General features: G+C 41.2%; 1 protein-coding gene across 1 annotated transcript; it reads left to right on the top strand.

Annotated features, from left to right (window-relative positions):
- Nucleotides 1-517: 517 nt before the first annotated feature.
- On the top strand, nt 518-23,631 carry LOC129830043 (tyrosine-protein kinase HCK-like). Its single transcript, XM_055892211.1, has 13 exons — nt 518-758; nt 8,194-8,327; nt 10,185-10,224; nt 10,772-10,868; nt 11,123-11,218; nt 11,309-11,412; nt 11,505-11,654; nt 12,800-12,952; nt 13,103-13,285; nt 13,401-13,477; nt 18,997-19,150; nt 19,475-19,606; nt 19,729-23,631. The coding sequence occupies exons 2-13, from the start codon at nt 8,205-8,207 to the stop codon at nt 19,929-19,931; spliced, it is 1,512 nt and encodes a 503-aa protein (XP_055748186.1). The 5' UTR covers nt 518-758; nt 8,194-8,204; the 3' UTR covers nt 19,932-23,631.
- Nucleotides 23,632-25,010: the final 1,379 nt, after the last annotated feature.

Genomic DNA, 25,010 nt, shown 5'->3' with positions numbered 1-25,010 from the left:
GTGACTCCAGCGGAGTATTCTGCTCGGGCTAATTTGTCCCCATGCCATTCGTGATCCCATTACAACATATTGCATTTGTACGTTTTTGTTAGATGTGGTATGATTTCAAAGAGGAGGGCTGTTGAAAATTGATACAGCAGTTATGTGCAATTTAGATATTCAACAAAGATAATCTCTTCCAGCAGGTGGCAAAACAAACTGTAGAAGTTTAGAGGCACTTTAATAATATTTTTAAGACCACAAAAGAGTTAGGCTAACTATAGTATATTTGAATTTGAATTTGTTTACAATAAATATAATGTGTTTTTTCTTATTTTTCTTATTTGTATTGTATGTGCATTTTTAAGTGTTCATACTCAGACCATGTCTAGGTTTAGTAGGCTACTTTCCGGAAGAGTGTAAAAACACATCCAGCCCGCAAAGATAGCAGTGTCATGATTGATGTAACCTAGTCCCCGGGCTCGAATTAATGACCCATAGACCAACACATAGACAGAGAGAGACCCGGCTGGTGGGCGAGATTATGATAGATGTGACAGAGACAGAGAGAAAGTTCGTCGTGCGCAGTTAGATGTGAGGTACTAACTTCCTCGTATACAACTAGAACGCACCCTTCAGCTCTATCTATCTGAACGATAATCCCGGGATGGAAGAGCCGACATAAAAGAACAAGGAGCGCTTTCTAAAGAATACAAAAAATTCAGCGTTGAGGACCAAATAGCAGAACATACGTGGAATATACAGCTGGTTGGAACGAGGTAACTCCCTCTAATTTGTTATTCTAGACGGCTAACCTATACCTATACTACAAGGGGAACATGTATACTCACTGATATTCATACCATAGGCAATAAGCATTTCTTAAAGAATAAAAGCAGATGACGAACAGATGGATGTTGTCTTATTAAAGCATTTCCCATCTGGGTCATTCATTAAAGGGTTATTACTGTGTTATAGGCTAATGTAGGCCTAGGTATTGCAGAAGTGTTTGCTAATGCTTTACATATATATGTAAACTCAACAACATCTCACGGTTTTACCAATTTGACTTCAAATTCTGACATTTATCCATGTTTCTCCAAACGTCAAATTTCAAAGTTGCTCCAAATGTTACATTTCAAAGTGTTTTTAACACCCTGGGTTGCCTCCTGCTCAGCATCATTCAATTTCTCTAAGCTTCACATTTCTAAGTTAACCGTATCAGACACGAGATTCCATCAGAAATCGTTTTTTCATTTATCTAACTTTCATTTACCTGCATGTCCAGCCCTTATATTTATCCTCACAATGAAGTGTTTTACCATTTTATTTTCAACACAACATTGGGCTACAAGGAGAACACAAAACAATTTGCAGTTGCATTCATGAGTTTTATTGACAAATGTCAATTAAAAAATAAGGTCTGCCAAAGCAAAAAGCGGATAAAATGAAAGTATATGAATGCTGTAAGTACAGAAATTGTTTGCTCATTGGGAAATGAATATACAACTAGTAAGCAACTGTGTGGTGTTTGGAGTTTGCAACAGCAACTATGTGAGTTTATTACAGTATTATAGACACTATGTCCTGGGATTTCCTATGAACTTCTATGTAGAATAACCCCGTACCTTCTCTTTCCATTCGGAATGAAAGCCTAAACGTAATGGTTTACCCTATACAAAACCGTAACCCTTAACCCAATGAGTCCTACCATAACGCCCGAGTGTTTGGGACTTCTAACTCCATTTAAAAACCATGTGTTTGAGCTACAGACTTCTAGATTATACTATTGGTTTGTGAGACAGGGGCGGATCCCGAATCCACCCGGACATGGTCTTTTATATCGAAATGTCTGTAGAGTCTGAATGGTTTAAGCTACAGCTGTCTATGAAAAGCTGAGACTCTCACGAACACGCACATGTAACCTGTTTTGCTCTACGTCGCTCACAGGCTATACAGGAGTCGTTAGGAAAGTATTGAGATCCCTTCACTTTTTTCACATTTTGTTACGTTACAGCCTTATTCTAAAATGTACTGAATAAATAAAGAATCCTCAGCAATCTACACACTATACCCCCTAATGACAAAGCGAAAACAGTTTTTAAGGAATTTTTGCAAATGTATTAAACATTTAAAACAGAAATACCTTACTTACATAAGTATTCAGACCCTTTGCGATGAGAAGTGAAATTGAGCTCAGGTGCATCCTGTTTCCATTGATCATCCTTGAGATGTTTCCACAAGTTGATTGAAGTCCACCTGTGGTAAATTCAATTGATTGGACATGATTTGGAAAGGCACACACCTGTCTACATAAGGCCCCACAGTTCACAGTGCATGTCAGAGCATAAACCAAGCTATGAGGTCCAAGGAATTGTCCTTAGAGCGCCGACAAAGGTTTGTGTTGAGGCACAGATCTGGGGAAGGGTACCAAAAAATGCCTACAGCAGTGGTTCCCAAACTTTCTATAGTCCCGTACCCCTCCAAACATTCAACCTCCCGCTGCGTACCCTCTCTAGCACCAGGGTCAGCACACTCTCAAATGTTGTTTTCTGCCATCATTGTAAGCCTGCCTCACACACGCTCTATAAGATACATTTATTAACTATAAGAATGAGTGCGGGTTTTTGTCACAACCCGGCTCGTGGGAAGTGACAAAGAGCTCTTATAGGACCAGGGCACAAATAATAATATTATAATAATAAATAATTTTGCTCTTTATTTAGCCATCTTACATATAACATCTTATTTGTTCATCAAAAATGGTGAATAACTCACCACAGGTTAATGAGAAGTGTGTGCTTGAAAGGATGCACATAATTCTGCAATGCTGGGTTGTATTGGAGAGAGTCTCAGTCTTAAATCATTTTCCTCACACAGTCTGTGCCTGTATTTAGTTTTCATGCTAGTGAGGGCCGAGAATCCACATAGGTACGTGGTTGCAAAGGGCATCAGTGTCTTAATAGCGCCATCTGCCAAGGCAGGATACTCTGAGTGCAGCCCAATCCAGAAATCTGGCAGTAGCTTCTGATTAAATTCAATTTTCACAGAACCGCTTGTTGTAATTTCAATGAGGCTCTCTTGCTCAGATATCGGTAAGTGGACTGGAGACAGGGCATGAAAGGGATAACGAATCCAGTTGTTTGTGTTGTCCGTTTTGTGAAAGTACCTGCGTAATTGCGCACCCAGCTCACTCTGGTGCTTCGCTGTCACAATTGACATTGTCCGTAAACTTGAGTTAATTTGCACACAAGAAATCATACAATGATGGAAAGACCTGTGTGTTGTCATTGTTAATGCAGAAAGAGAAGAGCTCCAACTTCTTAATCATAGCCTCAATTTTGTCCTGCACATTGAATATAGTTGCGGAGAGTCCCTGTAATCCTAGATTCAGATCATTCAGGCAAGAAAAAACATCACCCAGATAGGCCAGTCGTGTGAGAAACTCGTCATCATGCAAGCGGTCAGACAAGTGAAAATGATGGTCAATAAAGAAAACTTTAATCTCGCCTCTCAATTTAAAAAAACATGTCAATACTTTGCCCCTTGATCACCAGTGCACTTCTGATGTTCTAAAAGCATTACATGGTCGCTGCCCATATCATTGCATAATGTAGAAAATACACAAGAGTTCAGGGGCCTTGCTTTAACAAAGTTAACCATTGTCCAAAACGTCTTTCAAGCTGTCAGGCATTCGATGGAGGCTGCAGTGTACCCAAGTGGCGTCGGGAGCAACAGCTTGCACACGCGTTACCACTCCACTATGTCTCCCTGCCATGGCTTTTGCGCCATCAGTACAGATACCAACACAGCTTGACCACCAAAGTCCATTTGACGTCACAAAGGTGTCCAGCACTTAAAAAATATCCTCTCCTGTTGTCCTGGTTTACAGTGGTTTGCAGAAGAGGATGTCTTCCTTAATTGTCTGTATATTTTTTTTTGCATTTTCCCCCAGCATTGTCCCAGCCATGGCAGCAGGAAGTATTAAGTCCTCCACAATAGTGTGGGGCTTGCCTGTCCTAGCCACTCGGTAGCTCACCATACAAGACGCTTCTAGACCTTTCTTATTTTAAAGGAACCTATTGGTTTGATACATGTCTTACTACTCGAAAGTCGTCTTAATTCTCACTCAAAAAACTCCTGTGGCTTATTTTTCAAATTGGCATGTTTCGTTTCTAAATGTCTGCGCAAGAGTGAAGGTTTCATCGAGTTGTGAGATAGTACTTTTGCACACATAACACACTGTGGCTGAGGAAAGGCACTAGTCCCAATATAAGTGAACCCCAAATCAATGTAGTTCATCATATTTGCGCCTCTTCGAAGGTCCAACGTCTCTGTCTGTTGTTCGGTGCTTTCCCAGGTAAGGTGGCAGTAGCTCCCCAACGTCTCTGTCTGTTGTTCGGTGCTTTCCCAGGTAAGGAGGCAGTAGCTCCCCAACGTCTCTGTCTGTTGTTCGGTGCTTTCCCAGGTAAGGAGGCAGTAGCTCTTTGGCTGCAAAGCCCCATTGGAAAATCTAAATGGACTGTTTGAAAATGTGAATCACGCGCAATGTTTAGGAATAGCCAGTTTGGCAATAGCCAGTTTGGAAATAGCCAGTCTATAGCATTGAAGGTCCCCCAAAACACAGTGGCCTCCATCATTCTGGAAGAAGTTTGAAACCACCAAGACTCTTAATAGAGCTGACCTCCTGGCCAAACTGAGCAATTGGGGGAGAAGGGCCTTGGTCAGGGAGGTGACCAAGAACCTGATGATCACTCTGACCGATCTCTAGAGTTCCTCTGTGGAGATTGGAGAACCTTTCAGAAGGACAACCATATTAGCAGCACTGCACCAGTCAGGCCTTTATGGTAGAGTGGCCAGACAGAAGCCACTCCTCAATAAAAGGCACATGACAGCCTGTTTGGAGTTTGCCAAAAGGCACCTAAAGGACTCTCAGACAATGAGAAACAAGATTTTCTGGTCTGATGAAACCAAGATATAACTCTTTGGCCTGAATGACAAGTGTCACGTCTGGAGGAAACCTGGCACCATCCCTACGGTGATGCATGGTGGTGGCAGCATCATGCTGTGAGGATGTTTTTCAGCAGCAGGGACTGGGAGACTAGTCAGAATCGAGGCAAAGATGAATGGGGCAAAGTACAGAGAGATCCTTGATGAAAATCTGCTCCAGAGCACTCAGGTTCTCAGACTTGGGCGAAGGTTCACCTTCCCACAGGACAACGACCCTAAGCACACAGCCAAGACAACGCATGAGTGGCTTCGGAAAAAGTCTCTGAATGTCCTTGAGTGGCCCAGCCAGAGCCCGGACTTGAACCCAAACAAACATCTCTGGAGAGACCTGAAAATAGCTGTGCAGTAATGCTCGCCATCCAACCTGACAGAGCTTGAGAGGATCTGCAGAGAAGAATAGGAGAAACTCCCAAAATACAGGTGTGCCAAGATTGTAGCGTCATACCCAAGAAGACTTGAGGCTGTTATCGCTGCCAAAGGTGGGGGTCTGAATACTTACAGTATGTAAATGTGATATTTCAGTTTTAAATTTTTAATACAGTTGCTAACATTTCTAAAAACCTGTTTTTGCTTTGTCATTATTGGGTAGTGTGTGTAGAATGATGAGGGGGGGGGGAAACTATTTAATACATTTTAGAATAAGGCTGTAACGTAACAAAATGTGGAAAAAGTCAATGGGTCTGAATACTTTTCGAATGCACTGTAGATGCAATGCCTCTTCATGGCTTGTAATCTATATTTTGATGGAAACCAGGGGTTTGAACCGGTTCAAGCCAAGCCCCTTCCATGTCCACCCCTCTCTCTCTCTCACTCTCTCCCCAATGGAGTAGTATCTTGAGTCTGCAATAGCACTCTGACCAAAAACATGGACTTACCACCTGCACTGACTCTCTGCACCTTAGCACACATACACTCACTCACGCACACACACACACATATACATTCATGCTACACACACACACACACACACACACACACACACACACACACACACACACACACACACACACACACACACACACACACACACACACACACACACACACACACACACACACACACACACACACACACACACACACACATCCCAACTGCTGCCACTAGATTCTTATTTATTATTGCTAAATACTGCACAGCTTAAACACTTGACCCCCAATCCCTCTTCCCCAAAACACGTGTAAATATTGTGCAATAAATTGTGCCTTCCCGTATTATACTTATGCTACAATGTTTATTCTATTCTATTGAACCATTTACTTTAGGTTTGTATTCTAATATTTTATTATTTCTTATTGTTGTTGCATAATCAAGAAGGAACCTGCAAGTGAGAATTTATTTGGACGGTGTACATCTGTATCCTGTACATACATAACTTGAAACTAAACAATTATTACTCATTCCATAACAAGCTTCTCTATCCGTGCTAATTGGTAGAGTAAATTAATGAGCTATTTTTTCAAAACTGTCGATTTCACAGGCTTTAAAAAAAATAAGGAAAAGGAACTATATAAACTGTTAGCTTTTTTCTTTTAATGGTTCAGAACCCTGCAACGGAACAAAATAAATATGCATTCTGTTCAGAAAATAATTTAGGTTCTAACCCCTGATTGGAAAGTAGTAATTGTGGATTTTGTAAAAAATCTAAAAATAACAGTAAATGGTCACATCACACCCGAAACTTGCTTCCATAAGTTTAATATGTTATGTGTGTGTATGGTTCCTGGTTCCATGGCATGGCAGTTTGTGAGAGTACTAGCAGAGGAGGTTTAGCAGTGATGTTTTTCACATGGTGTACACTCCCAGTCCCAGCCGCCCGCCGCCTGCCCTGCAGCAGATGCAATGATAGCGGTTAGTGCCAGAGGCACACATGGCGCAAGGCTCTCACAGCTAACTAGATTTGCATCTGTGGGTAATATGATGGGTTATAGACAGACAGACATTGCCAGATTCCAGAGACAGATGGAGGAGGATGGTTGGGGTGTTATTAGGGGCTGATTGGATCAAGTGACGTGGATAGAAAGATGGATGGAGACGATAAGGATGCGGGGGCACTTTCTTAAGAGCAGGGTAGTTCTCTGCCTCTATGGTCTGATCATCACCTCCAGTTAACTTCCTCTGTACAGGAAGTACATGCCATGTGTGGCATGGTTTGATGAGATAAATGGACGATGTGAGTGGTTGATAAGAGGCTGAGGAGGTTTGTAAATGGATGAGAAAGGTTTGGCCAACCACCAGAGACAATTTGTCATGATACAACACTTGATGGTTTGGAAGAAGCATCTTCTCCTGAGAACCGGAGAGGGGGGGGGGGAGTCCTATACCTGTAGCCTGGCTTACTGGCATGGAGAAGCATAATATGATAGATTGGAAAAGGTTCAATCACAATAACCATTTTGCCTTAAATGGTTTTGCTGCAAGTTAAACTTTAACTGTTAAAAAGAAACTGGCCCTGCTGTGACATGAGGAATACAGTTTAAATGGAAAGGGAAGTGAATATTTACACATTTTATTCTGTTAGGTTGGAGTAAGGGTATTACTCAGACTGATAAAGACCACTTCTTCCCTTCATCTCTCTTTCTCTCTCTTTCACACGTTTCAGTTATAGGCATTCAGTTGTACAACTGCCTAGGTATGCCCCTTTCCCTTTCATTTCAATACTGCAGCTCATCTGTTAATTTCAACACAGATGAACAATAAAATGACAGGTCCTATCTCTCTCATACAGACATAGGCTCTATTCATAATAAGAATTACCCCTGTCTAATTTCCCTCTTGTAAATATTTTACACAGACCTTATGACTCTGAACATAGCCCTACCTTGTTATGGTTTAAGTTGAAAAGAAAGAGCTCTTCATGCCACCAATCACCATTAGCAAATGTTTTAACCTGCTGTCCCAAGGGCAGGGCTGCGTGTTGCTAGTTGGGTGTCACTCTGGTGATTATGACTTTGAGCATTTTGTAGCTTTTAAACAGCTGTGTAACAGCACTGTAGGCTTGTATGGGAAATATTACAGTAAACGGTCACCCTCAGAGTATAAGGCAAGTATATCCATACAGTATCTTGTAGTAAACTCTTCGTAATACATTGACTTAGCACTGCTATGGCGCCATTTTTACACTCTCTCCACCTTGCGTTGCCAGTCCAAATGTAGTGAACAGACATTGTATTCTGACTGATATTTTTTGAAATAACACATTTTTAGGTTCTTCCACTATGGGCTGTGTGGGGTCCAATGAGCAGCAGAATCCCAGCAGCAAAGGTGTGGTCAATGGTGACTCTCCGAACCAGACTCAGACAGCCCACTACGTCAAAGACCCCACCACAGGGACCAAGGCTGTGAGTGAACACCTGGGGAGGGGGGGTATTATTATGTTGGAGGACAGGAAGAGATAATTAATTTGTGAGGTGCGTTAAAGAAATAAGTGCTTTTCTAGCCAGTTGTTTTTATTTGCATTACTGCTCGACTCTCCTCTGTTGCCAAGTACAAGATACTGATCTGTAAGTCGGTTTCCTTTGGTGTCTGGGCTGGTCATTACTTCCTGTGTGTTAATTGTAAACCCAGATATCACATCTGGTTCCTTGGAAGTTGTGGGAACATATGTTTTTGTTGTCTCTCCTGTCGTGATGTGTGTTTTGTCCTATGTATATATTTTATTTATTTTTAATTCCAGCCCCCGTCCCCACGAGAGGCCTTTTGTCTTTTGGTAGGCCGTCATTGTAAATAAGAATTTGTTCTTAACTGACTTGCTTAGTTAAATAAAGGTTGTTGTTTTTTTAAATAAAAAAATAAAAACCCAAGCCATAAAAGCCAAATGTAACCATGTTTGAACTTTTAGGAAATGTTCTGTTAAAGTAATGAAATACCAAGAAAACTAAACGTTTTTTAAATGTTCTGAGAACAGAAGTAAACATTTTGCCTGTTCCGGGAACGTTTATATTTAGATCGCATGGAGGTTCTGAGAACGTTTTAGTCTGGTTCCTTGAAAGTCTTCCTGGGAGGCTTTATTAACGCTCTGAGAATGAAAAGTGTGGGTTATTTGGAGGTTTTTGAATGACTTCCTTAAAACTTATTTTAATAACTCTGATAGCTTATTTGGGGTAAACGTTTTTGAACTCCAAGCGCAGATAAGACGCATGGAAATGACTTGGGCATTAATCATGCAAACACATTTATTTTTATTGTGACATGGCATCAGTGAGATTCAAACCTATAATCTTCTGTTCTCTATCCATGGGATTAATCCACCAGCGTTTAGCTAGCATGCCATGTTTTTTAAGCATAGAAAGCTGTTCATTTTAGTCGATTCAAAAAGACCCTGTTTCAAAGGAAAAAGCACTCAATAAGATCAGGTTTGGCCAATTAGTGGGCGCAGCCAACACACCTGAACACACTTAACAAAATAGAGGATACAGATGATGAGAATGGAATGTATATTTCTTATGTTTTTTATGGAAAGTTTTCTTAATGTTCTCAGAACAATTTGATAACATGACTTTAAATAGAACCGTTTTGCTGAAGTACTGAAATTTACACAGAAGAATAGTATTTTTTGTAACATTCTCTGAACTTTTTGAGAACATTCCCAATGTCAAACCAATTAGATAATGTTCCTAGAACATTACCAAAATTGAAATGTAACCATGTTTGAACGTTTAGGAAATGTTCTGTTAAAGTAATGAAATACCAAGAAAAGCGTTTTTCTGTCAAGTTCCTTAAATGTGCTGAAAATGTTCCAAAGCCAAGCAACTATCCTGCACCAATCCCAGACATTTGTGGGAAGGTTGTATGCAAAATAACCATGGGATAACCAGGCTCTCGCTAAGCTCTAAGAAACATCTGGTTCTCAAAACGTTATGTGCTACAGTAGCAGGGATGTGACTCAGGGCTGTTATTTAGAATGAGGAAGAGGAAGTAGCACAACAAACAAGCACAGAAATGTGTTTGTGATTAATGGAACAGACATTTAGTGATTGAATTGAAAAGTCTCTCCTCTATTTCTGTTTTACTTACATTCCTATTTTCTGTCACTCTTGCTTAGTCTGTCATTGACCACACATCCCCTTCTCTGTCTGTCACTTTCTCCCAACTATACTATACTACAACAATAATATACTATGGTCCATACTACATTTCTCATGGTTCTCCTCAAAACTCTAATCTCATATTGTCTACATATTGTCTATTGTCTACAGAACAGAACCATCTCCGTTGCCCCTCCAGTCCCCTCTAATGGTGAGTATAACACAGAAAAGTTACAGTACTCACATTGCTTACTTGAGTCTGATGTAGGAACTATTACTGTATCACACTCTGTTTTGAGCAGCACACTACATACGGTGTGTCTAAAATGGATTACCGTTTGTTGTCATATAATGAGACCACATACTGTATGAGAGTGAAAGAAGTGAGCGTGTGTGGGTTGAAATAGACCACTCAGAGCCTGATCACACAAGACAGCAGAGATGATCACTCCACTGCTATAACAGTAAAGCAGTCAGACATGATGTGACCCAGGCAAGGCACTGTTGTTGTATTAAGAATGTAAAGTTGCACACGATGTCACCCACAAGTCTTTCTTTGTCATATGTGTGCATGCACACACACACGCACACCTGTACCCACACACACACACACACACACACACACACACACACACACACACACACACACACACACACACACACACACACACACACACACACACACACACACACACACACACACACACACACACACACACACACACACACACACTCACTTATGTTCTCTGCCCCCTCAGGTACTGAGAGCATTGCCATTGCACTGTATGATTATGAGGCTGTAAATGATGGAGACCTGGACTTCAAGAAGGGAGACAAGCTTAAAATATTACAGGAGTGAGTGTATCTGACATTTACATACAAACAAGATGCATCATTACCCACACAAAGCAGTGTAAAGCTTACCTATATCCACCTCTCTCCCCCCCCCCCCCCCCCCCCCCCCCCCCCCCTCCCCTCTCTCTCTCTCTCTCTCTCTCTCTCTCTCTCTCTCTCTCTCTCTCTCTCTCTCTCTCTCTCTCTCTCTCTCTCTCTCTCTCTCTCTCTCTCTCCCTCTCACTCTCACTCTCACTCTCACTCTCACTCTCTAGATCTGGAGAATGGTGGAGAGCACAGTTAATTAGTACAGGCAAGGAAGGCTACATCCCCAATAACTATGTAGCCATAGACAGACTTGAAACCGAAGAGTAAGTTTTTTATCAGTGCACTGTGTGAATAGTTCATGAGTAGAGCTGCTCAAATTAATCAGTGTGTGATATAAATGTACCATCATCCAGGTGGTTCTATAAAGGAGTGAGCAGGAAAGATGCAGAGAGGCAGCTGCTAGCATCAGCAAACAAAACGGGATCGTTTATGATCCGTGACAGTGAGACAACCAAGGGTGAGCAAGTTAAAAAGGTCTTATACATACACACATACAAACAAACGTGTACACATTTAGCAAGCTAACGCCCTCTCTCCTTCCTACTACAGGCAGCTACTCCTTATCCGTAAGGGACAGTGTTTCCCAATCAGGAGACACAGTCAAGCATTACAAGATTCGTACACTGGATAACGGTGGCTTCTACATCTCTCCACGCATCACCTTCACCACTCTGCAGGAACTGGTCAGCCACTATAAAAGTGAGTGCCAACAGCATGGCCAGACCACCATAATACACAGGGATACACCCATAGAGATAGATAGCCCTCTATCAAGCCCAACAGTGGAGGTGTCATAAGGCTCATAATACCCATAAAACCTTGAGGTCAAACAGGGAAATGGTTCCAATCCTTTTTCCACCATAAATGTTTCCCAACAGGAATTTTACAAACACTTAAAATAAGGGCTGTTTGTGTAGGCTTACCCTGGCGTGACGTTTTGATAACCATGTAAATCTCTCTCAGACAATGTGACTTTTATCAATGTATTCGGCTCTATTTTCTCTCAGATTCAAAATGGCTAATTAGCGTCATGTAAGACTACAAATCCCTGCAAGATCCTAAACGTCATCTCTAGTTGCCACCTTTGATTAAATGTATTGTGTAAAAAACTTGCACAAGACAGTTCACAGAATTGTCAATTTAAATACATTTTGACAATTTATTCATTTCTAAATTTAGCTAACATTAGATAGTTAATCCAGAGATTCTTACCTTTGCCTCGATTCGGCAGTCTCGTCCAGATTATCATGGCATTTGTAGTCCTTTATGATAGCCACATTAGCAGCTAATCAGCATTTCATTTTGGGGGGGGGGGGGGTAAATACAGGCGAACATATTGGTAAAAATCACCTTGACCTAGGAAGATTTAGATGGTTATCAAAACTACACGCCAGGGTAAGCCTACACGAAACACAGCCCTTATTTTAAGTGTTTCTAAAATCCACAATGGGAAAAATGTATGGTAGAAAAACGATTTGAACCATTTCCTTTTTTGACCGCCAGGTTTTATGGGTATTATGACTCATACTGTGGTACTCTATGGCAATGTACATGCAAAAGTGGGTTATATCCAACTAGAGTTCTCTATCTATCTCTATGGATACAACCTAGCAGTCACTGTTACTAAAGGGGATGGTGACAGTTAGAGGTAAACAGCCCCCTCTGCTGGCTGCCTGTTCTGAATATGGGCACACAGTCTATATGGTCTCCAGCAGTGTTTACTTTCTATGTGTTTATTAATGTGTGTTATGTACAGTTAAAAATATATTCAGTTAATGTCCTGTATGATTCAGAGCTTTGTGTGTGGATGTCTTACTCTCATTGGATGTGGTTGCTTCCAATAGAGCAGGGAGACGGTCTGTGCCAGGCCTTGACCAGCCCCTGCCTCAGTCCCAAGCCCCAGAAGCCCTGGGAGAAGGATGCCTGGGAGATCCCTCGGGAGTCCCTCAAACTTGATAGGAAGCTCGGGGCTGGCCAGTTCGGAGAGGTCTGGATGGGTGAGTTACTCAAACATTCTGAGAAGGTTATACTTGGACCAATACTGGGAGATCAGAATAAGTTTATATGTATTCTGAAAACATCTTGCTTTTTGCGAGCTGTGAACTGAGCATGGCTAATGTGGTTTGTCTTTGTGTCTTGTGCTGTAGCTACATACAACAAGCACACCAAGGTGGCAGTGAAGACCATGAAGCCTGGCACCATGTCGGTGGAGGCCTTCCTGGACGAGGCCAACCTGATGAAGGCCCTGCAGCACGACAAGCTGGTCCGTCTGAACGCCGTGGTAACTAAAGAGGAACCCATCTACATCATTACAGAGTTCATGGAAAAGGGTATGTACACTACAGTTTGACATTTTGTACACATTTACATTACCGTACAGTACATTTCCTGTCAGTCTATTTCTGTCATTGAATTCTGTTTGTGTGTATGTGTGTGCGTGTTTAGGCAGTTTGCTGGACTTCTTGAAGACTGATGAGGGCAACCGTGTGCAGCTCCCCAAACTCATTGACTTCTGTGCACAGGTGAGATTCAGCTACCGTATCTCACAGTTAGTTTTTTTTTTCAATCACTGGTGCAATTTTCACAAGTATGTGGTACATTTTCACAACTCTAAACACAAAAAACAAATTCACAAAGTCACTTGGTCACTGCACTAAATCACTCTTTCAATTTGGATAGATATTCAATCTACTGTAAGTATCTGCTTTTCAAAATGCAATATTCAATTAACTGTATGAATGAATGACTCAGGGGGGAAAAATGTGTGAAACCCCAGAGAATGCATAATCAAGGTTTTGAACATAATACAGGGGGCTTATCAGTGTACTTAAGAGTTTAGAAAATATACCACATCTGTAAAAAGCGCCATGGTGATTGATAAAAACTATAACAATATATTCTACTCGTTATCTGAATTTCATTGATATAGTGTAAATTGATGAATTTTGTCAAGCTGAGAGAGAAAGGTTATACTGTATCAGTTGCCAAGTCACATAGAAAAGGTGATCTTGAACAACAATGCTGCATGGGGTAGAAATGGCCAACACACACCGTGCTACACAAATACGTTTTTACTGTAGCCTACTGCTTTACAATACCCCCAGAATTCCCCTATTTCTGCTCATTTGTTCTACTTATGTACTGTATAAGGATAATGAAACTGTAAGATTGACATATTTCTCACATCCTACCATTAGATACAACAATATGGTTGAAAAAACAAATAGTTAAAGTACTAGCTGAATACTGTATGGGAAAGTATATTTACCATCCACTATTCTTTCTATTCAACACTTCAAAAACAAACGTTTGAAAAATGTGTCTTGCATTTTTTGCTATTGGATGAAATGTTAGTTAAAATGGCTAAATGGTGAGTGTATTGGTGACTTAACAAAATGTTATCATGGTATTTCATGTAAAACAAAAATGTGTTGAACACAAATGGATGCACAATCAAAGGTTCTGAACATAAGACAGCATTATAAGTGTTATCAGTTTAGAGTTTTGCACTTAAGAGTTTTGAAAATACACCACTTACATCTGAAAAATGCACCAAATCGATTGAAAAAAACCCTGTAAACTGTCAGTTCGGGTTTTGTTGAATTGTATGGTTTGATATTCTTCAAGTCTTCTACAGCGGTTCTTTTGCAGAAGGGAAAATGAGACACAAAAACAGTGGGACTAATGCCATAACAAAACAAAGGGAGAATGCTTTGGTCTCATTATGTCCATTTACCTACATCATCAAGCCACTCATTTGTGGTCTCGTGACGATCCTGCTTTTGTTCTGTGGCTGATGTTTCTGCTATTGTGGGTAGCCTTTCAATATTCAAATCTGTCTTTAGCTTGGCAGAAGAAGGTGTGTGGCAGCACATGTTTGTAAATCTAATTCTTTATGCCACTGTTTGCTGTTGAACAATTGTTTGTTTTGAATATTTTAAGAATATGTTTTACTATGATTATTGACACATTGTATTACAAGGAATAGATGGACACAGCTCGAAATATCAGTTTGAACCTGATCCTACAGTATTTGCATTTTTACAACTGTTGCTGCAGATTTACAGAGGCAATATAGGGGGCATAAGTATTATTTTTTTAATCAAATAAAAAGAGGACCTTAGAGAAAAGTCAAAAGTATAAACGTATGCTTATCTGTGATTAGGTATGTTTATGCCATCTGTTGTATGTAGATTGTAGGTGAGAGGTTTGAAAAATTAGGAAGATATCAAAATGGAATGGAGAGAGAGAAAGAGAGAATGACTGAAAGAGAAGGGCAACAGGAAGACATTGTTGGATCAGTCCGTTCAGATTTAAATCTACCATGACAGATTTGGTTATGTTTGTTATATTATTAAACTGAGATTGGTACACAGATTAGGTTAATCAAGTTCTATAACAGCATATGTCAGTCAAATGTGTGTCTATATACAGTGGGGCAAAAAAGTATTTAGTCAGCCACCAATTGTGCAAGTTCTCCCACTTAAAAAGATGAGAGAGGCCTGTAATTTTCATCATAGGTACACTTCAACTATGACACACAAAATGAGAAAAAAAATCCAGAAAATCACATTGTAGGATTTTTTATGAATTTATTTGCAAATTATGGTGGAAAATAAGTATTTGGTTACCTACAGACAAGCAAGATTTCTGGCTCTCACAGACCTGTAACTTCTTCTTTAAGAGGCTCCTCTGTCCTCCACTCGTTACCTGTATTAATGGCACCTGTTTGAACTTGTTATCAGTATAAAAGACACCTGTCCACAACCTCAAACAGTCACACTCCAAACTCCACTATGGCCAAGACCAAAGAGCTGTCAAAGGACACCAGAAACAAAATTGTAGACCTGCACCAGGCTGGGAAGACTGAATCTGCAATAGGTAAGCAGCTTGGTTTGAAGAAATCAACTGTGGGAGCAATTATTAGGAAAAGGAAGACATACAAGACCATCAATCAATCAATCAATCAATTTTATTTTATATAGCCCTTCGTACATCAGATAATATCTCGAAGTGCTGTACAGAAAGACCACTGATAATCTCCCTCAATCTAGGGCTCCACGCAAGATATCACCCCGTGGGGTCAAAATGATCACAAGAACGGTGAGCAAAAATCCCAGAACCACACGGGGGGACCAAGTGAATGACCTGCAGAGAGCTGGGACCAAAGTAACAAAGCCTACCATCAGTAACACACTACGCCGCCAGGGACTCAAATCCTGCAGTGCCAGACGTGTCCCCCTGCTTAAGCCAGTACATGTCCAGGCCCGTCTGAAGTTTGCTAGAGAGCATTTGGAGGATCCAGAAGAAGATTGGGAGAATGTCATATGGTCAGATGAAACCAAAATATAACTTTTTGGTAAAAACTCAACTCGTTATGTTTGGAGGACAAAGAATGCTGAGTTGCATCCAAAGAGCACCATACCTACTGTGAAGCATGGGGGTGGAAACATCATGCTTTGGGTCTGTTTTTCTGCAAAGGGACCAGGACGACTGATCCGTGTAAAGGAAATTATGAATGGGGCCATGTATCGTGAGATTTTGAGTGAAAACCTCCTTTCATCAGCAAGGGCATTGAAGATGAAACGTGGCTGGGTCTTTCAGCATGACAATGATCCCAAACACACGGCCCGGGCAACGAAGGAGTGGCCTAGCCAGTCTCCAGATCTCAACCCCATAGAAAATCTTTGGAGGGAGTTGAAAGTCCGTGTTGCCCAGCAACAGCCCCAAAACATCACTGCTCTAGATGGAGGAATGGGCCAAAATACCAGCAACAGTGTGTGAAAACCTTGTGAAAACTTACAGAAAATGTTTGACCTCTGTCATTGCCAACAAAGGGTATATAATAAAGTATTGAGATAAACTTTTGTTATTGACCAAATACTTATTTTCCACCATAATTTGCAAATAAATTCATTAAAAATCCTACAATGTGATTTTCAGGATTTTTTTTTCTCATTTTGTCTGTCATAGTTGAAGTGTACCTATGATGAAAATTACAAGCCTCGCTCATCTTTTTAAGTGGGAGAACTTGCACAATTGGTGGCTGACTAAATACTTTTTTGCCCCACTGTACGTGCGTGTGTGTGAGTGGTGAAAAATAAAGCCTGCTGGTAGTTGTAATTTTAAAGGGATCCCAGATGGTCCCAGTATGTTGGGAAGGAAATATTGTCCCAGTTGAGTAGGTATTGGAGTAATCAGTGCTTGTAAATAACATAAGTTACTATTTGAAAGTCAATTATCTTTATTGATATCATTGTTTTTATGACTGCTTATTTTATCATCCTATAGGTGATCCTAAGGAGTAGGCAAAATCCTGTCTCGTAAGGGGAGGCTACTTACTTTGCAGCTTGAGATCAAAAAATGTGTGAAAACAGCAGATACGGTGCATTCGGAAAGTATTCAGACCCCTCGACTTTTTCCACATGTTGTTACAGCCTTATTCTAAAATGGATTTAAAAAAACATCTTCCTTCATCAATCTACACACAATAACCCATAATGACAGAGCAAAAACAGTTTTAACTTTCTTTTTTTTTAATCAAAAATAATAATTATAAAAAATCTACATTTACATAAGTATGCAGACCCTTTAGTCAGTACTTTGTTGAAGCACCTTTGGCAGTGATTACAACATCGAGTCTTCTTTGGTATGACGCTACAAGCTTGGCACACCTGTATTTGGGGAGTTTCTCCATTCTCCTTGCAGATCCTATCAAGCACTGTCAGGTTGGATGGGGAGCGTTGCTGTACAGCTATTTTCAGGTCTCTCCAGAGATGTTCGATCGGGTTCAAGTCCGGGCTCTGGCTGGGCCACTCAAGGACATTCAGAGACTTGTCCCGAATCCACTCCTGCATTGTCTTGGCTGTCTGCTTAGGGCCGTTGTCCTGTGGGAAGGTGAACCTTCGCTCCAGTCTGAGGTGCAGGTTTTCATCAAGTATCTCTCTGTACTTTGCTCCATTCATCTTTCCCTCGATCCTGACTAGTCTCCCAGTCCCTGCCGCTGAAAACATCCCCACAGCATGATGCTGCCACCACCATGCATTTACCGTAGGGATGGTGCCAGGTTTCCTCCAGACGTGACGCTTGGCATTCAGGCCAAAGAGTTCAATCTTGATTTCATCAGACCAGAGAAGCTTGTTTCTCAAGGTCTGAGAGTCCTTTAGATGCCTTTTGGTAAACTCCAATCAGGCTGTCATGTGCATTTTACTGAGGAGTGTCTTCCGTTTGGCCACTCTACCATAAAAGCCTAATTGGTGGAGTGCTGCAGACATGGTTGTCCTTCTGTAAAGTTCTCCCATCTCCACAGAGGAACTGCTCTGTCAGAGTGACCATTGGCTTCTTGGTCACCTCCCTGACCACGGCTCTTCTCCCCCGATTGCTCAGTTTGGCCGGGCGGCCAACTCTAGGAAGAGTCTTGGTGGTTCCAAACTTCTTCCATTTAAGAATGACGATCCTGCAGAAATGTTTGGGTACCCTTATCCAGATCTGTGCCTCGACACAATTCTGTCTGGGAGCTCTACGGACAATTTCTTCGACCTCATGGCTTAGTTTTTGCTCAGACTTGATTTGACATGCACTGTCAACTGTGGGACCTTATATAGACAGGTGTGTGCCTTTCCAAATCATGTCCAATCAATTGAATTTACTACAGGTGGACTCCAAGTTGTAGAAACATCTCATGGATGACCGATGGAAACAGGATGCACCTGAGCTCAGTTTTGAGACTCATAGCAAAGGGTCTGAATACTTATGTAAATAAGGTATTTCTGTTTTTTTTTTTTTTTTTTTTTAATTGCCGAAATTTAGAAAAAAAAGTTTTCTCGCTTTAGCATTATGTGGTATTGTGTGTAGATTGATGAGGAACATTTTTTATTTCATAAATTTTAGAATAAGCCTGTAACGTAACAAAATGTGGAAAAGGGGAAGGGGTCTGAATACTTTCATTATGATCCTTTGCCAAGTGAACAAACACAGAAGTATGTTTGGAGTGCCCCCTTTTCTATTGTCTTCCGACATCTAACCATGTCTTTGTCCGTAGATTGCAGAAGGAATGGCCTACATCGAGCAGAGGAACTATATTCACCGAGACCTGCGAGCCGCCAACATCTTGGTCTCGAAGGCTCTGGTGTGCAAGATTGCTGACTTTGGCCTCGCCCGAATCATCGAGGACAATGAGTACACAGCCAGGGAAGGTAAGCATTATCCCCTTGGGGAACATGTCTGTGCCATATAATGGTTAATTAATAACTGTAACATAACAGCTGATTTAGCAAATATTAGGACAGTCGTAGTAGAGAAAGGGAGCATTTAGATGTGGGTGTGGTTTGGAATTCGAATTTGAGAGAGGGAAGTCAGGGATCAATGAAGAGAGATATATATCATTGTGTCAGAGTGAGTTCTGTGGGACTGAATAAATAACAGGGTTTGAATAGAAAAAGACAAGCTGTGTTATGTATCAGTGACAGCAGGGTGCAGCAGAAGGTAGAGTAAGAAAGCCTACTCTTGTTCCCTCAAAGGAGCAAAGTTCCCCATCAAATGGACGGCCCCAGAGGCAATCAACTTTGGCTCCTTCACCATCAAATCAGACGTCTGGTCCTTTGGCATCCTACTGACCGAGATCATCAGCTATGGACGCACACCATATCCAGGTCAGGACCTGAATGATAACATGTACTCTACTGTACTTGCACTGTATATTCATTGAATGATGAATTCAATTAATCCTTTTCCCCCTGTAATGATGTGTTTCTGTGCTGGCTCTATCATCTAGGTATGACAAACCCAGAAGTGATTCGCTCTCTGGAGACCGGCTACCGCATGCAGCGCACCGACAGCTGTCCGCAGGAGCTCTATGACATCATGTTGGAGTGCTGGAAGAACAAGCCCGAGGACCGGCCCACCTTTGAGTATCTGCAGAGTGTCCTGGAGGATTTCTACACCGCAACAGAGAGCCAGTACCAGCAACAGCCATGAGCCAGAATGATTCAGGCAGATACATAACCTACTCTCTCATACTCTTATACAAATGTACATGTGTACAGACAAACCTACAGAGAAAAAAGGGGATCTGAACATGTTTCAGATGGTTCCTTATGAAATATGGCATTTACTGTAACTTAATAAGGTATGACCTAACAAATGTATTACAGTGATTCATGAAATGGCTGAGTCTAAGACGTTGTCAACATTTTAATTTATATTTATTTTACATATCTTGTTAGGTGACTTTACCTTCCCTTCCCCTTTGTAGTTAGCTCTGCCAGTCCTGTTTGTTTGTTGTATGAATTAACTGTGCTCTAACTATGTATTTGAATTTGCTTTTCATACACGCCCAGAAAATGCACAAAATGAGAAATACAAAAAGATTTGTACATTTCCTATGTATATGCCCAGGGCATACAGTATATTGGAAAATGTTATTTTTATTCTGGCATATACCATTGAATCACTATAATTCAATGAACAAGCACTGGAGTATAATATTTTAATTTACAAAACACATTTTGTCTATTTGATTAATTTATTCTAGCCAAGAGTACCTGTCCATTCTCTATACACAAATGTGGACAACCCTTCAAATTAGTGGATTTGGCTATTTCAGCCACACCCGTTGCTTACAGGTGTATAAATCGAGCACACATTCATGCAATCTCCATAGACAGACATTGGCAGTAAAGATTTGTATTTATTTTACCTTTATTTAACTTGGCAAGTCAGTTAAGAACAAATTCTTAATTTCAATGATGGCCTAGGAACAGTGGCCTGTTCAGGGGCAGAACGACAGATTTGTACCTTGTCAGCTCGGGGATTTGAACTTGCAACCTTTCGGTTATTAGTCCAATGCTCTAACCACTAGGCTACCCTGCCTCCCCAAATGGCCTTACTGAAGTGCTCAGTGAATTTCAACTTGGCACCGTCATAGTCAGTTGGTCAAATTTCTTCCCTGCTAGATCTGCCCCAGTCAACTGTAAGTGCTGTTATTGTGAAGTGGAAACGTCTAGGAGCAACAACGGCTCAGCCTCAAAGTGGTAGGCCACACAAGCTCACAGAGCAGGACCGGTGAGTGCTGAAGCACGTAGCCTGTAAAAAATCTTCTGTTCTCTATTGCAAAATGTAGTTCTGTAATTGAGCTGTTTTTGTCTATTAATCTTCTGTATTACGTCATGTTTCATGTTCTCTGTGGACCCTAGAAAGAGTAGCTGCAGCTTTCACAACAGCTAATAAGGATCTTAATAAAATACCAAATACTCGCTACCGAGTTCCAAACTGCCTCTGGAAGCAATGTCAGCACAGTAACTGTTCGTCGGGAGCTTCATGAAATGGGTTTCCATGGCTGAGCATAGTGCCAACTGTAACGTTTGGTGGAGGAGGTATAATGGTCTGGGGCTATTTTTCATGGTTTGGGCTAGGCCCCTTAGTTCCAGTGAAGGGAAATCATAATGCTACAGCATAGAATAACATTCTGGATGATTCTGTGCTTCCAACTTTGTGGCAACAGTTTGGGGAAGGCCCTTTCCTGTTTCAGCATGACAATACCCCCGTGCATAAAGCGAGGTCCATACAGAAACGGTGTGTTGAGATCGGTGTGGAAGAACTTGACTGGCCTGCACAGAGCCCTGACCTCAACCCCATCGAACACCTTTGGGATGAATCAGTGCCCAACCTCACTAATGCTCTTGTGGCTGAATGGAAGCAAGTCCCCTCAGCTATGTTCTAACATCTAGTGGAAAGCCTTCCCAGAAGAGTGGAGGCTGTTACAGCAGCACAGGGGGGAGCAACTCCATATTAATGCCCATGAGTTTGGGACGAGATGTTCGACAAGCAGGTGTCCACATATTTTTAGTCAGGTAGAGTATATACGGTGCCTTCGGAAAGTGTTCAGACCCCTTGAATTTTCCCACATTTTGTTACATTATAGCCTTATTCTAAAATGTATTAAATAAATACAAAAATCCTCAGCAATCTACACACAATACCCCATAATGACAAAGCAAAAACAGGTTTTTAGAAAACAAAAATACATTTCTTACGTAAGTATTAAGAACCTCGGCTATGAGACTCGAAATTGAGCTCAGGTGCATCCTGTTTCCATTGATCATCCTTGAGATGTTTCTACAACTTGATTGGAGTCCGTCCACCTGTGGTAAATTCAATTGATTGGACATGATTTGGAAAGGCACACACTTGTATATATAAGGTCCCACAGTTGACAGTGCCTTGTCAGATCAAAAACAAAGCCATGAGGTTAAAGGAATTGTCCATAGCGCGCCGAGACACGATTGTGTCGAGGCACAGATCTGGGGATGGGTACAAAAAAATTTCTCTGCATTGAAAGTCCCCAAGAACACAATGGCCTCCATCATTCTTAAATGGAAGAAGTTTGGAACCACCAAGACTCTTCCTAGAGCTGGACGCCCGGCCAAATTGAACAATCAGGGGAGAAGGGCCTTTGTCAGGGAGGTGGCCAAGAACCCGATGGTCACTCTGACAGAGCTCTAGCGTTCCTCTGAGGAGATGGGAGAAACTTCCAGAAGGACAACCATCTCTGCACGACTCCACCAATAAGGCCTTTATGGTAGAGAAGCCAGACTGAAGCCACTCCTCAGTAAAAGGAACATGACAGCCCGCTCTGAGTTTGCCAAAAGTCACCGAAAGACTCTCAGACCATGAGAAACAATATTCTCTGGTCTGATGAAACCAAGATTGAACTCTTTGGCCTGAATGTCAAGCGTCACGTCTGGAGGAAACCTGGCACCATCCCTACGGTGAAGCATGGTGGCAGCATCATAGTGTGGGTATGTTTTTCAGTGGCAGGGACTGCGAGATTAGTCAGGATCGAGGCAAAGATGAACAGGGCAAAGTACAGAGGGATACTTGATGAAAACCTGCTCAGGACCTCAGACTGGGGTGAAGGTTCACCTTACAACAGGACAATGACCCTAAGCCACACAGCCAAGACAACGCAGGAGTGGCTTCAGGACAAGTCTCTGAATGTCCTTGAGTGGCCCAGCCAGAGCCCAGACTTGAACGCGATCGAACATCTCTGGAGAGACCTGAAAATAGCTGTGCAGCAACGCTCCCCATCCAACCTGACAGAGCTTGAGAGGATCTGCAGAGAAGAATAGGAGAAACTCCCCAAATACAGGTACTGAGTAAAGGGTCTGAATACTTATGTAAATGTGATTTCAGTTTTTTTTTATTTTTAAATGAGCAAAAATGTCAAAACCTGTTTTTACTTTGTCATTATGGGGTACTGTGAGGGAAACCCATGTAATACATTTTAGAGTAAGGCTGTAACATTACAAAATGTAGAAAAAGTCAGTGGGTCAGAATACTTTCCGAATCACTGTATAGGCTACACAAGGGAAAAATGTGAGATATTGTGAGGGACAATGTGACATGTTTAGAAAACGCGATTTTGTTGCTTGCTTTGTTTTTTAACGCTTTTATGTAGGCCGCTGTTATCATTTACATTACATTTACATGAAATGTAAATGTAAATTTGTCTAACGTGGCTGAATAATTTGTGCATTGAGGTAGATGCCATAACAATTGACTTCACAGACATTCAATGTTGGATAGGGGATGTTTTCATATGAACAATGTTTTTTTTACAAAAGCTTTTTGATATTTTGTTAGATGCTTGTAAGTGCAATAAAGAAAATGAATTAAAGCCAGACTCAGTCCTTAATAATAGAACTTTTTCTTTCTTGTTGAATATATCTCAAAATGGATATATGAAAGCTTCATTTGCCATTTGTGTCTCCAAGTTTTTACGAGTTATACGTACGGCAGCTACATTTACAAATTGCAGATCAGATTTCTCCAGGTAATTATGACGTATGATATTGATAATTCTTCTCGCACACTTTGTAGGCCTACAGTCTATTACTCTGATCCATCCACAACTACAGCAACACAACAACATTACGAATAGGCCTATCTACAGGCCAAAATAAAGGAAACACCAAGACGGTGCATCTCAAGTGCTCAATTGGGCTGAGATCTGGTGACTGAGACAGCCATGGCATATGGTTTACACCGTTTTCATGCTCATCAAACCATTCAATGGCCTCACGTGCCCTGTGGATGGGAGCATTTTCATTCTATGGGGGCTTAGCCATGGTAGCCAAAATAATGGCCTGCCCGGCACTTTTATACATGACCCAAAGCATGATGGGATGTTAATTGCTTAGTTAACTCAGGAACCACGCCTGTGTGGAAGCACCTGTTTTCAATACACTTTGTATCACTTATTTACTCAACTGTTTCCTTTACTTTGGAAGTTACCTTTATTTCGCTGTCATTATAAATTAAACTCATTATACATGAGAGTTAAGTGATACAGAATGCGTGTGGTAACGGTTCATATACTGTAATATTGGCTCCTGGCTGTCAGTCTGTCTGTCTTTGTGACTGCTGATGCAGATTTGAAAACACCGGCGGGTCTGTTACTGAGTTGTTTTGATGGCGCTATCTTGAGTTCCTGAATGAAGTGGGAATTGGGAACATTTTCTACTTGCTATAGATCGACCATGTTTTAGACTCACTCACGAATAATGCCAGCATGCATCCTCAGGATTATCATGTTAACCAATTTTCAATGTACACAAACCTTGTATAAAATATGTTGAATTTGTACCTTTGAAACAGCGTCAGATCTTCAACTCTATATCCATCATCAGAATAAACAATAGGCTAAACAGCACCTCCTACTGGAGAGTTGATCTATCTACAAGCACCACTTTGGTCTCCCATCCAGGGTTTTAACTAAGCCCTGCTTAGCTTTGATATTTGTCACTGACTATTACCAATGTTCTGATGTGACTGTATAGGGAGCTCCATTTCACTATTCACTGTTGCTATTTTTTTTAAACAATAGTAACCCTGCCTTCACGGGCAAAGCATAGCAATTTATATCCGTTTAGTGCGATTTTGAGGCATTACTTTGTAATAGACTTTGAAGCTCCGGGCACGTTTCGGGGTCCCGGTCGTACGTTAGTGGGCATTTCGACGGACAAGTGGACATCTTTCGACCAAAAGAAGATTAGA

The sequence above is a fragment of the Salvelinus fontinalis genome, chromosome 31 (assembly GCF_029448725.1).
Source record: "Salvelinus fontinalis isolate EN_2023a chromosome 31, ASM2944872v1, whole genome shotgun sequence".
Lineage (NCBI taxonomy): Eukaryota > Metazoa > Chordata > Actinopteri > Salmoniformes > Salmonidae > Salvelinus > Salvelinus fontinalis.
This window is presented reverse-complemented; position numbering and strand designations above follow the sequence as displayed.